This window comes from Nanorana parkeri, unplaced genomic scaffold (genome assembly GCF_000935625.1).
Source record: "Nanorana parkeri isolate BGI_ZX_2015 unplaced genomic scaffold, ASM93562v1 scaffold26, whole genome shotgun sequence".
In the NCBI taxonomy this organism is placed as follows: Eukaryota; Metazoa; Chordata; class Amphibia; order Anura; family Dicroglossidae; genus Nanorana; species Nanorana parkeri.
The window spans coordinates 861,923-875,769 of NW_017306294.1; the positions used below are offsets into that span (position 1 = coordinate 861,923).

At 40.3% G+C, this 13,847-nt stretch overlaps 1 protein-coding gene across 2 annotated transcripts in view; it reads right to left on the bottom strand.

Annotated features, from left to right (window-relative positions):
* Positions 1 to 1,198: 1,198 nt before the first annotated feature.
* UBE2H (ubiquitin conjugating enzyme E2 H) overlaps positions 1,199 to 13,847 on the bottom strand; it is a 45,631-nt gene continuing 32,982 nt past the window's right edge. Inside the window, exons 2-7 of one of the 2 annotated variants that reach the window (XM_018566131.1) lie at positions 13,413 to 13,489; positions 10,627 to 10,701; positions 8,911 to 8,950; positions 8,527 to 8,579; positions 5,496 to 5,624; positions 1,199 to 2,202 (exon numbers count right to left, since the gene is read on the bottom strand). In XM_018566131.1, the coding sequence (XP_018421633.1) occupies positions 2,078 to 2,202; positions 5,496 to 5,624; positions 8,527 to 8,579; positions 8,911 to 8,950; positions 10,627 to 10,701; positions 13,413 to 13,489 (499 nt within the window). In that variant the 3' untranslated portion in view covers positions 1,199 to 2,077. The remainder of the gene's footprint in view (positions 2,203 to 5,495; positions 5,625 to 8,526; positions 8,580 to 8,910; positions 8,951 to 10,626; positions 10,702 to 13,412; positions 13,490 to 13,847) is intronic. The other variant, XM_018566139.1, reaches the window with a different exon arrangement.

Below are 13,847 nucleotides of genomic sequence, written 5' to 3' on the forward strand. Positions count from 1 at the left end.
CCATAACACCTCAGCAGTGCCACAGGCTGATTGCCACGGCGCATTGAGGCAGTAATTGCTGCAAAAGGGGCCCAAACCAAGTACAGAGTACATATGCATGCTTATACTTTGCAGAGGTCCGATAATTGTTCCATGTACAATCCTTGTTTTATTGATTGCATGTAATATTCTAATTTTCTGAGATTGTGGATTTGGGGTTTTCATGAGCTGTAAGCCATCATTATCACAATTATGACAAATCACGGCTTGAACTATCTTGCTTTGCATGTAATGAGTCGATCTCATATATTAGTTTCACCTTTTAAGTTGCATTAGTGAAATAAATGAACTTTTGCACGATATTCTAATTATTCGAGTTTCACCTGTATCTAATGAAGCCCCGGTTAGCAGTTGTAACTGTATTCCAACCAAGGAAAAACTAATTTTGCTGAACATACACTGAAAACAATGGATGGAGTCTGCCAAGAGTCATACACACAAGACCGATTTATCAATGATTTGCGTTACCAAAAGGCACTGCTGCCACCATTATTATTTCCACAAAGCAATTTCAAAAGCAATTACAAGCAAATATGTACCCTACAAATTACATTAAATGTGTTGGCCAAAAGCCAAATACTGAAGAGGTTAAACCCCTGGGCAGCATATGATTTACACGCCAGTAATATTAGTTCAGCTTTATCACACCAGAACTAGTGCATGGCCTTGGAGTCAGGGGTCAGAAAGTTTCATTTTAGGCTTCCCAACCAGGTTTTCTGATTTTTTGTCAGACATTCCAAGATTACATTTACAATTCTTACACCTACACTGAACTACGCCATGTATAGGCCATCCAGACCTTCAGGGCCTGCAGATAAACACGTTGATGGTCTCTGTATATTGTACAACTCAAAGGTTACACAGTTACCTGCACATCTATATCAGTAAGATGTGACTGGATCAATTACAAGATAGGCAGTCTTCAGTCTAATTTGGTCACCCAATTTGTGCAAGTATGGCCCTACCATACATTTCTGAAAATCTGACACTGCTTTTTTTGACTGAACTGCATTATGGTATAAGAAGTTTATGCTGTTTAATGCAACCATTTTTTTCCCCCCCAAAACCAAGACACAGACTGATTAACACATATGGCAGCAAATTTAAATGTTCAGTGACAACAGGTCAAAATAATAATCTGAATAACAAGACTCACAACTGTATTCTTCTCTATATTTGAAAGTAAATGAAGTCATACAATTCACCACCCTCTTTCTGTAAAAGAGAAACAATGGCAATGGGTCAGGTCACTATTGGGTTCAGCCCACACCAATTTTAAATCCAACCAATTGAACTCCGTCAAGATGGCACACACCAGTATAACAGCAGTTTGACCAATCACATCCCAGTCTTGGCTTTAGGAGAGGGGGATACATCCACTTAAAAAAAAAAAGGTACTTAAAACCTGAGACAGGCATTTATGAAGTCCTGCTCTTTAGGGCTATCTGAATGTATTTTCCCAAACTAAATTTGCAGGCATTTAAAATAAAAAAAATAAGAAAAAATAAGGTGGGTGACACCATCTGGTGACCCACAGATGCACATTTTCCTTTATAGTAATCTAAAGGCTTTTGTTTTAGTACAATATGCCTCAAAGTTCACCATTTAGCTTTGAAGAATATAATATTCCAGCAAAGTCCGAGGCATGATCCACTTGGCAGGGCGCTGATAAGAGTGACAATACTACTTGAAAATGTAATGGATCACAGCAGTCAGAGTTGTTAATTGTCGCTTTGCTTTTCCTTTGAGTTCAAGTAGCACACAACGTTGGACTGCTGAGCTCATGCACACAGCTACCAAAATGGAATGTGGGGTATACGCTATGCACATTAGGGTTCAGAAATGATCAGGAAAAAAATAAAAATAAAGAAAAAAAAAATCAAAACCTAAAGGGTGATATATCAATGCTATTCATAAAAACCTTGTTTAGTAATAAAAAAAAATTGCTTTGTTTAAATATGAATATTAAAGTCTGCTTCTCGTGGTTAGGAAAAAGTCTTTGTATTTGTTTCACTTTTGAAAAGCAGATTTTCTTCTACTACAACTCCATGTCCTGGGCTTCATCTTCAGAGAAGTCAGACATTGAGCTTTCAGACGAGCTGTCACCAGTACGCTCTTCTTGCTCTTTGAGCGCCTCTTCTGTTGCATATTTCTGGATGTATTCTAGAATAGCAAAAAAGAAAAATGTTAAAAATGTTAAAATGGTAATTGCAGGATTTTTTTTCTCCCTGCACTGCATCCACACCCCCCCCCCTTAAAAAAGCAGCGTCCGTCTGCTCCAGTTGCCAATCAGACAACCAATCAGCTTTTAATTTACAAAGCTTCACTGAACGAACTAAAGAGGTTAATTGGTTGCTCTAGATTCTGCTAGTTTCATCTTTTATGAACGCCCCCAATATCCTTTAACCATACTTCCCGATAGTTGGAGATTGAAGAACTGACACCTTTTCACACAACTGTAGGTAAAGGACACACCTCGATTGATCTGTTAAACCCAATGCCACTTTGATCACTACTTTTCTTTTACACTGATGTACTATGATTCTCAAATCATTTTGAATGGGCTGTCCATACACCACATGGACTTTTTTTTTTTTCATTTTTAACCCCTTCATGACCGAGTCCATTTTTTTGCACCCATGTTATATTTCAAATTTTTGGCCTGAAAATTACTTAAGCCCCCAAACATTATATATTTTCTGAAAGCCAAGACCCTATAGAATAAAATGGTGGCAGTTGCAAATTTTTATGTTGCACGATACTTACTTGCACGCAACTACTTCGCAAACCCCCAAATTTAGTGAAAAATTTACTTAAATGCCCCAAAGCCCATCAAAATACCCATTTTTAAAAATAAAATATAAAAAGATAAGGTTACAACCAGTAAATAGATACCCAACATGCCCAGGTTAAAGATTGTGTGCGTCCGTTGAACGGCGCCAAACTTCAGTACCCCAAAGTCCAAAAGCCCCCACAGGTCATCAATTTAGAAATACCCCAAAATACTGTCCCTAGAGTTATTGCTCTCACTCCGGTGTGTGCTGTGATACCCACCCAACATGTGTAGCGCGTTAGTCGCTTTCATACGTAGGTGCACCCGACGAGTGTTTAAGTGGCGACACTCGTGCTCGCGGGACTTTTAAAAAAAATGTACATTATTTTTAGATTTCATGTAATGTTAATTTTTAAAAAACTTTTTTTTTTTAACTTTAATTGCTATCACAAAGTGGGGCTTACAAGGGCGATAACAGATTGGCTGAAAGTGCAAGACAAAAATTGCTAGCTGTAAAGTAACACCTCACAGTTGCTGAATTACTTCAATGTGAATCCTACCAACCAGCAAACAAGGATTATTCAACTCTGCTTTAATCTGGCCAAAAGGCAGACCCGCAGGCTGAATGAGGAAAAAAACCCACAATCACTAAGGTCTAAGGCAATGAGGAAAAAAACCACACTCGCATGGTCTAAGGCACATGTGTCAAACTCAAGGCCCAGGGGCCGAATCAAGCCCACCAGGCCATTTCCTAGACTTCTACTTTCAGATCTAGGTATTAAGTTATTACTAAAACCAGTGATAATCGAATGCAGAGGCAATGATGAAGATTAGATACATTTATATAATCTTACAGATACCTTTGAGGGCAACCATAATGTTAATGCAGCCCTTGATTAAATTGAGTTCATCGCCCCTGGCTAAGGTATCTGGAAAAATTACTTGCCTTATCCCCACTCCTGCAGGTTCCCTCCAGGCTACAAGACCAGAACCCACAGTCTCTTCTCCCCAACACTTCAGCATTCAGAGGCCTGCTGATAAAGTACAGTGCAAGGCCCATAGCTCTACAATTTGTTAAGATGCAGAGGGACAGTCACAATCTGGAGTGTAGAGTAGACTAGGTGAGCACCAACTGCTGGGGAAGATGGAAGCAGATATGGAAAACTGCTTTACCAGATACCCTAGACCTAACTACGCATTTAAGCCTTGCGGTGCAGAGCCAGCCCCACTGCCAGGGAAGTTTTATGGCGAGCGGCTATAAGCTTGACCCATTTAACCCCATACACAAAAAAAAAAAATCTACTGAAGATTTGGCAGATAACCCCATGCTGATTAGTAGGGATGCACCAATACCGATACTAGGCATTTTTACGAGTAATTGTAAAAAATGTCCGATACTAAACGCCAACACTGGCGCTTTAAATTTTTTAATAGATTCAGCTGTCTGAGGTCCCGTGCTTCCTGGGGACCTCAGGCAGGCTTGTGGGGACCTCGCAGCGACTGTCTTTGAAAGCGCTGGTCCGAGACTACATCTCCTTCCCGCAGAGCCCAGCACAGTCCTGGAGAGCCCAGCACAGCCCTGGTCAGACCCCGTTAGAGCCTCTTGACACCACACAGCCCTGGTGAGCAACACAAGAGTATGTAGCTTCATATTCTGCATTGCCGAGATTTGTAGTCATCTATAGCTGGTGGTATCCTGCATTGCTGGGATTTGTAGTACTCTATAGCTGGTGCCTTTCTGCATTGCGGTTTATTGGTTTGCGGGTATTTGTAGTCCTCTGTAGCTGGTATTCTACATTGCTGTATAATGTATTCCTGGGATTTGTTGTCCCTCTACAGCCTGGAGTCAGTAGCAGAACTACCAGGGTCACAGCAGTTGCAGTTGTGACTGGGCCCTGGTGCTTCACCTCTGTCCTAAAATCATTAGTCTGTATTAGAAGAAATGTCACTTTATAAAAAGTTGGTATCGGTGAGTACTTGAACAATACTTGGTCTTGAAAAAAAAATGGTATGGGTACATGCCTACTGATTAGTACACACCTATACCAGTTTTTAGACCTCAACACAAATCAGGTTGTGAGATAGTGAATGAAAGATGAATCTGTGACACCCAACTCTTCCTCAGCCTGCTTGGCTTGTTTTGTCATGGTAACAGGCAAACAATTGGAAAACACAGAACAGTAGGCCTTGTATATGATGCTTATATATTACACTAAACCCTTCATTATTTGAAAAGCTAAGCACAGTGTCATCCATCTGTACCCTCTCCCTTCACAGCATTTTGTTTGCCACTAAATATGGTCTGCATTAGGAAAATGTACAGAACCAACCGGTACAACAAGATTGCCCACTGAAGCCATGACTCACAACTTGGTTGACTGTGCATGCTTCCAGAGTGCTCCTAACCTGACGTTACATTTTTTTCCATGCACGGTTCAATTGTAATTTTGTATGCATTCACAAATACCTGTAAATACTGGGAGCCGATTATTTTGTTTGTATATAGCTCAATACTTCTCCACTGCCTCGGCGTGTAGCACAATATTGTTCAATTCCTTTAAACTATTTTGTATTATTCCAAGTTCTCTCATTTTAAATTTGCTATTTCCTTTTGATAGTTTGAGCCATTTACATCAGGACTGTATTGTGCAAGTAGCCACTGCTGAACTTAAAAAGTTCTCACCTTTAATTTTTTGTTTGTACTCCTCTGGTCGATGGAGATACATAGCTGCTGCATCTCCATTAAGTGGATCTATTGGGTTTGGATAGGCCAGCAGCTGGGGCAGAAAAGACTCAAATATATTGGTGAGATCTGCAAAAAAGAAAAAGTTGCATGTTAAGTTTCGTACACAAAAACGTTTTCCCAGTAGCTGCACAGGAGAATCCTAATTAGAGAATATGATTTCATATTTTGGGAGAAGCGATTTTTTTGGTGTACACTAATGGGCAAAGGACTTGTGTTGGTTATGCACTCTAACTGATTTACCACTAGGATTAAGTACTAGGCTTTCCATCTCCCCTTCCTGTACCACCCCTCTTTTCAGCTTCCTTTCTTGATCAGGAGCATCATCAGACCTAGTAACCTACCCGTTTGCATCACTGGCTATAGTCCCCCTCCCACCCAAAGTGATCCTGTGAGTAGAAATGTGAGCTGACATCAACTTATTTATTGTTAAGTGCAGGCTCTGGGCTGCCATCCTGATCCTGGCTTTCCTACTTTATGAGGCACTGACCTGGAATGTGCATGCCACCAATGAAGTCTGCATGCTTGTTCCATGCAAGAGATTTCACTACTTAGCAAAGCCAGGAACAGGGTGACAGCTCTGGATCCTTATTCCATACTCTTATATTCGAGTACCAGTGCAGATTAATATTCTAGACCTATCTTTGTAGAATGCTTTACCAAGCTTGCTCATGTATGCATTAATGTTACTTTATGGGAAGGGGTTTACAATTTCACATTATATATGCCAGAAATGGGTTCCTCTAGATGCAATAATGAAACTCTAGCAGGAGGTAAGATGGACAGACATAGGACCTAAAGCACATTTGTTTTTCAGACATTCCTTTTAAATTTAGAAAGCAACTTTATAAAAAATTCTTAAGTTTAATACAGATTACAATGTTTATACGGATGCACCGATACCGGTTTTTCGGTATCGAGTGCGAGTACCGATATTTACATTTCCGTACTCGCAGATACCGAAGATACTGGTACCTCCGGTAGCATACAGCCGGCTTTCCGGGCAATCAGGAAGCCAGGCGGCGTGTCATTACCCACCGCCCAGCTTCTTGATTGCCCAGGAAATCGACTCCATTCGGTTTGGCCAGGCTCGATGCTAATTGGCCGGGAAGCCGGCTTCCCAGCCAATCGGCATCAAGGCCAGCCAAACAGATCTGACAATATGATGACACGACCCCCACCCTGCAGACACCTCAGTCCCCTCACATAGATGCTTAGTAGCAGTCATTACCGTACCAGTCCCACCATATCATCAAATATGTTTGGCCGGCTCAACACTGATTGGCTGGGAAGCCGGCTTACCGGCCAAATCAGCATTGAGCCGGCCAAACCGCATGGAGCCAGCTTCCCGGCACCATGTTCCCTCGTAGCACTGGAAGTTCCAGTATCGGGAAAGGTATCAGAGCATTTTGGCGAGTACGAGTGCTCGCCCAAATACTCAGTATCAGCACCGATAGCGATACTAGTATCGGTGCATCCCAATTGATGTAGTTTAAAAATTGAAGTGAAATTGGGGAAAAAATAAAATAAGCATTGTATGTACAGTTCCTTCCCAAGCTGCAGCACACAGTACTACTGTAGGCTAGTTGACACCATAGAGAATAATGGTCCGTCCATAGATCAGTACAAAGACAAATCTTCAAGTAGCCCATTATGGCCTATGAAGCACACTAGCACATGCTAACTACACCACTCTGCTAGCTAGGTAGACTTTCTGTAAAGAATGCCACAGCACTGTAGTCTTATTAGCACCTAAAAGACTAAAGAAAAGGATCTGAGGTCTGTTACTTATGTGGTGGGAAGTGTAAAAGGGAGGCACATGGAATAACGTTTTTTGTCATTTCTGTTCCACTTTAAATGAATACTCCTTATAACTACCTATTATCCTGTATAGGAGCTAGTAGACTTTAGTTAAATGCTACACCTTAAGCTCTGTTACAGGTAAACACATTCACATTCTATGGTCTTAGAAAATGGAAAACACAAAGAATTTAAGAGTAACAACAACCTAGGACTATGGGTGATTCTGCTACAAAGGCAAGGACTTTAAAAAGTACAACTATTCAAAAGGTAATTAAGAATTATATGCAGCACCAAATCCAAATCATCAAGCCTCCTGAGCCATCAAAAGAGGTTCTGAACAAATAAATCACCTAATCCCCTAGAAGGAAACTAATATGCTATTTGCATAAGCAACAGACCCTGATGGGAATAGGACACTCTTAAAGAGGTTTATTGCTCAAGAACATAAACAGCAAACAGGTCCAGAAGACCCAAAAAACAGCCAATTCAGAGAAGGTTATCCCCCAGTAGGAATGTAAGCTCACCAATAATGAAAAGGAACTTTTATGAAGAAAAATGATGAGCTTTATCACATACGCCATTCACCAGCTCCAAGTATGCCCATGCTAAACCTGCTTGGCTTTGCTAGCGCTTCCATTGGCAGGGGCCTCAGGGTTGCTCAACACAGCTAAATGATAAGGATTAATGCAAGGAAACCAGAACAATCCGCAGAGTGGTGGGATCCAACTTGAAACCTAAAAATCTATATGAAATAGGCAGCCACAAGCCCAATTCCAATATGATAGCAATAGGTGAATCAGTGTAGATTACCCCTTTGCCCTCCTTATTTTGCATTTCAAAGTAAGGTTCTCAGATTCCATGCAGCAGACACTAAATGTGTATAAGGGGATTTACTGTTACCGCACCTTATCAAGCTCACAACTCTTAGAAATCCATTTACATAGGCGGCCAACATGCTTTATTTGGTGTGCTTTGTAAAGTTAGCCATACTTATCAAAATTCCCTCAATGTACACACACACGTCAGTGGAGCTGTCCTATAATATACCTGGTGTACCATCTTGGGCCCAGTTGGGTATCCGTTTTGTTTTATTGAACATGACCCCACTTGTATAAAGTGACACGTGTACACTTTATTTTATGATAAATTCCACAATAAGAAAACTCACCATAAAGAGCTGTCCAGGTTTGGTTGATGACATCTAGACACACTGTACCTGACCTGTGGAGAGACAGGTCCAATTTAAAGCAGACTGACACCAACAATTCCTCTTTCACAATCAACGCCCAATAAATTATATATACTCCGGCACCAATTGGAATTTGACAAAATATTGTGTTCAGGCATATTAAATTGTACATTGTAAAATGCCAAGAGCTCTCTCGTAGCACAGAATCTAATATTTCCTTATCTTGTCTTACCAGCTGTGCTTTAACCAGATATATAATTCCTAGAATTTACAGAATATTGCACTATTGCTCTTCAATCTGTTGTGATCAAGGCATTATCAGTGAGACTCAAATTTACAGCAATATACGAAGGTTAGACTTACGCTTCATCGATATTGGGATGAAATATTTTGTTCATAAATCCTACAAGTAAGAGCAAACATCTATTAGAAAACAGCCTTTTGTGTCCAATAACATGCATTAGATCAGCATATTACTCACTGTGGGTACTCAAACCCACAAGGAGTCTCACCACACATGAAAAATTATCACAATTTTATTGTACTCCTAAATTAAACCAAAATATGACAAACATGACATATATCCCTCTCCATAAAAACATTTATGAAACCACTATGAACCACTGTGGAGCCACTATGAACCATCCCGTAATTTCTAATATTTCCAGGATGCCATGTATAATTTGTATATGTTTAGGTTGAGAGTTGCCTCCAGTCCAGGATCATGCATTGCTGGTGCTGTACAGGATGCGTAGAAGTTTAATACATTTTTGTAATCTGGAGTGCAGCAAAACATTTTTAATTTGAGAAAATGGAGTCTTTAAAACCAGTAAGGGTTTTTTGCCATCATGTCTCCATTGAGGCCATTTTTTGCTTCCAGTTGTAATCACACCCCTTAGGGACCTCTGTTGATTAGGTTAAAGTGACACAAAATTCAAGAGCCAAATCTTAATGCATTCAAGTGCCCGTTATCAAAAATGTACATTATTTGTGTATCACTTGGCTGTAGATCCTCTAATCATCTCTGAATTGGTGCCGGCACTGTCCTTCCTTCTGGAGGGTGGCTACTTTTGTTCCCCATGGTCCCTTTGGAGGTTGTAAAGTAGCTATCTCCTGTGATGGACTACAATCTCACGTAAGTTTGAGATTGTAGTCCATTACGGGAGCAAGCTTGGAGCGGTGACTACTTTACAACACACACAGGGACCATGGGGAACAAAAGTAGCCACCCTCTAGGACAGTGTCAGTATGAATTCAGAGCCGATTTCAGGATCTACAGCTGAGTGATATGCAAATAAGATACATTTTTATTAATAATGAAGGTACTTGAATGTATTTTTAAGATTAAACCCCTGAGTTTTGGGTCACTTCTATTTGGAGTGACAGCATACACCAGGCACGCTTATCCTGTGCAGGGAGCGATAGAGGGAGGTATAGTAGCTCACTATTACTTCTCCTCTCTATCCCGCAATCAAGTAGTGATTAGGCAACTTCTACTAGCTCAGTCTAATTCTAGTAAGAGTCTGTACAGACGCTTATCAGGAGGGACCAAGCCTGATGTGCAGATCTGTGCCTGGTCAGACCAGACACACATCCGAGTCTAATATCTGCGCTAAATTGGAGGAGCAAATCATCTATACTTTGTTATGCAGCCCTCCATATGTAAGGACGCACCTCCCTGCCCATTTTGAACATTTTGTAAGATCCTGAATTCATATAAAACACAAAACATTAAAAACACTCAAATATTAACATAAAACAGACCAATAACGGTTAGGTCTAGGTTAATTCAATGCAGTTCAGCCACCTGTAAACACGCTGCTTTCTACTGCCATCAGCGTTGGAGCCCAAATGAATACAAATATGCCATTTGCTCTATAAATTAAGCAGATACACAAATCACACAAGCACCTTTAGCAGTTTTTTCCCTTTTCTGTTCTACATAGCTGCATGTGGCTTTCCCGCAGCCTCTGTACCACAATAGTCAGCAAGCTGACAAAATCAACAATGCTGCCCAGTCATACGTCTTCTATTTAAACCGTTCAGTCACAAAGCCAGGAAAAGCTTAGCATTACCAACCTATAGAAGGAGATTTGAAAGGATATTTATCAGGAAGGTCCACTCTAACTTTCCACACGCCACCTTCATATGGTGCTGCCATGAAATATAAAGAGATTTGTTAGTAAATTGTAAACCATTAAAGCGCAAGGTCTACATAAAAGGTGGACTTTTCTGCACAACATTTGGACACCAAGGCCTCATTCACACACGACGCAAGAGCAAAATTGTATATTGGGTATATACGCGCATATATAAGAGCGTATATGCGTGCACTATTTGCAATCCCAGAATGCATCATTCCTAATAGAAATTTTAATGAACTGTACGCACAGACGCACGTGTATGCGCGTAAAATACACAGAAATACGCTGCCCGGACGCATCTCGGTTCCATTCTGTTTTTGCGCATTTTTACGCTACGCATATATACGGCTCCATACTAGGTGTATGAAGCCATTTATTTGCATATGGTACTGTACGGGTGTATATGCGTGGCAGTGTGAATGAGGCCTAAGAGATACTACTATACAGAATAATACTATGAAAAACAAAGCAATCCAACAAAATGATAAAAATAAACAATATCATGATTAAAAAGCACATCAATCCCAATAAAGAACTCCTCTTATTTGATGCAGTTTGGTCTAAATGCTTTTGCTATATCTATAAAGCGCAAGAAATTGTCTGTTGATCCTGCATCCATCCAGAAGAAATCTTGCCAGAAATCCAGTGTGCTGATAACTTACTATACACTCTGCCTCTGCTACATGATCATTTGCATATGGTACAATATGCACGTATATGCGCGGCAGTGTGAATGAGGCCTTTAATGAGCAAGGAACATTTCTACAATCCAACCATAAACAAAACAAAACAAAAAAACTTTAAAAAGCTCAGGAGCCAGGTAGGCAATGTTACTAAAAAATACAGTTGGTGCCAAACTTTTGAGGGGTTTTTTTAGTCAAAGAAGCTAGCTCCTAAAAATAAAAAAATAAATGATGCTGGCTCCCCCTGTGTTAGCCATGCATGCTTAGATTTCTCATGTTCAGCCCTACAGTCCTTGGGATTCAGCAGGAACGTAGCTGAAATTAGATCCATGTATGGCTACTAGGGCTGCAACAACTAATCGACATAATCGATTATAATCGATTATTGAAAAAGTTGTCAACTTTTTCAATAAAACCTTAGGACTCTGCTTCTTGGTGAGAACATGAATCTGTTCTAAAGAGCAGAGTTAAATCTGTTCAGTAAACCAGATTGAGACCTGCCCTGAGGCTGGCAAACAAAGTCTTGTGGTAATGTTTGGCAACACGTGACACTCTGTGCTGAGCCATTGATTTAACAGCACCCCAACCCTCCGGTACGGTTGGTTGTAGATGACCCATACTGTAGCACACCACTGCACATGCCATGAATTGTTTTGCATTGCAGGTACGGTTTTTCTGATGTGCTTACTGCTAGTGTCTGTGCTCTGGTAGCCCATTCTAAATGAAGGACAGTCTCAACATTGAATGTTAACACAAAATGCTACATGTTAACAAGTCCACAGTAACACTGCAATAAAATTCTATAGTGTGGGGGCCTAGTGATTAGACTTTGGGGAAAGAATGCCAGCATCATCCATCATCTGAAGGTTTCTTGCACATTATGACACTTTCATTACATACCATGTATTGGGGTGTTATACCTCCCACGCTATTAGTCTCACTGCACCAGTTAATGCACTTACAATTTTTCTAATTGCTTTAATGCAACAAATGGTAATACACCTATGGTGACACACACAAGTTATCCTGCCTGTTTAGGTAGTGTTGACTGACAAAGGGATATTGAAAAAAAAAAAAAAAAAAGAAGAATAAAAGCTGGCCATAAACCTAAAGATTTTCTGCAGATTTTCTATGGTCAGATGGAAAAAGTGCAACAGACTCCTCCACCCACACAGTTTAGCGTAGAGGAATCTTCACTTTTTCCATCCGACCATAGAAAATCTATTAGGTGTATGGCCAGCCTAAGAAATGTATATTGTGGACATGCGACAAGAATATGGTCAACAGTGGATGAAATGCACATATAGGTCTTCACGTGGCTTGCCAAATCCGAGAGATCCAGCCGTTTACTGTACGGTTAGCCCTGTTCTTAGTAGCATGGTCATATGTATACAAGTCTGCTAGCACAGCAGATTCTTCCAAACAACCATATCAATGTGAAGCAGGATGGCAGCCAAGATGTTGGCCTATAGGCCCGTCAAGATTGCTTTCTAGAAGGTTGAATTGACCCTGTGGTATCACATTTCGGTGGGAGGTCAGGTGGAGTGCAAATATGGGGCGGCACTCCTCAAACTCTGGGCAATTGACTAAACAATACTAAGTCAATATCTACACTGACAGAGTCAAAGTGGCAGCTGTTCTTGGGTTCAGCTTTCTCCAGCTTTCCCACAGATGTGGCTCTGAGTGAATGTCTTTAAATAAAGTTTTGGGAGTTTTTTTTTTTTTTCTGAGGCTCCTGCAAGAGACAAAAGGTGAATACATACTGCCCTGCTTTAAATGCTGGGATCAACCCTAGAATTACAAGCCACATTAAGCAATAAAAAAAAGTTATTAAAAAGGTCACATTACGTAACCTCGGAGGCTAACAGATACTGACTGTCATCTGTAAGGCCTTTAGAACCTTGATAACATGTTGAACATAAATTCTCCTGGTTTTGTACTTAACCATTCGTATACATGAACTGAAATTTTTACAATCAATCACTGGATTGTAATGGCATCAAAGTTGTAAAAACAATATAAAAGTGGTAGTACTTACTTCCTTGTGGTCCATAAAACTTCACTATAAATTCATTTAGTCCTCCTAGGATTGTGACTTCATGTTTGCTTTCAATACTAAAAGGATTGAGTTAAGAACTAAAAACTACAAGTTTCAACAAAATTATCGGCGACGTTATACAGCTCTAACAATATATAAGCAAAAGGTGTAAATCACCATAAAACAAAACATAATAATTCTTTAACCAAAACAGAGAGCGTTACTGCTCGTCTACCACAATATGGCACACAGTGGAATGTGGCAACACATACAATGTCCATTTGCATGCCAATGGGGTTGATTTTTTTTTTTTAGATTACTTTTTTCCTTGGGTGGGGGGAGACAGACCAGCAGGCTGTATACAAGTGATCTGGGTGGCTGTACAGCCTCCTAGATCACTTGTACAAAATGGCTTCCCTGCTCTAAATATAAGGG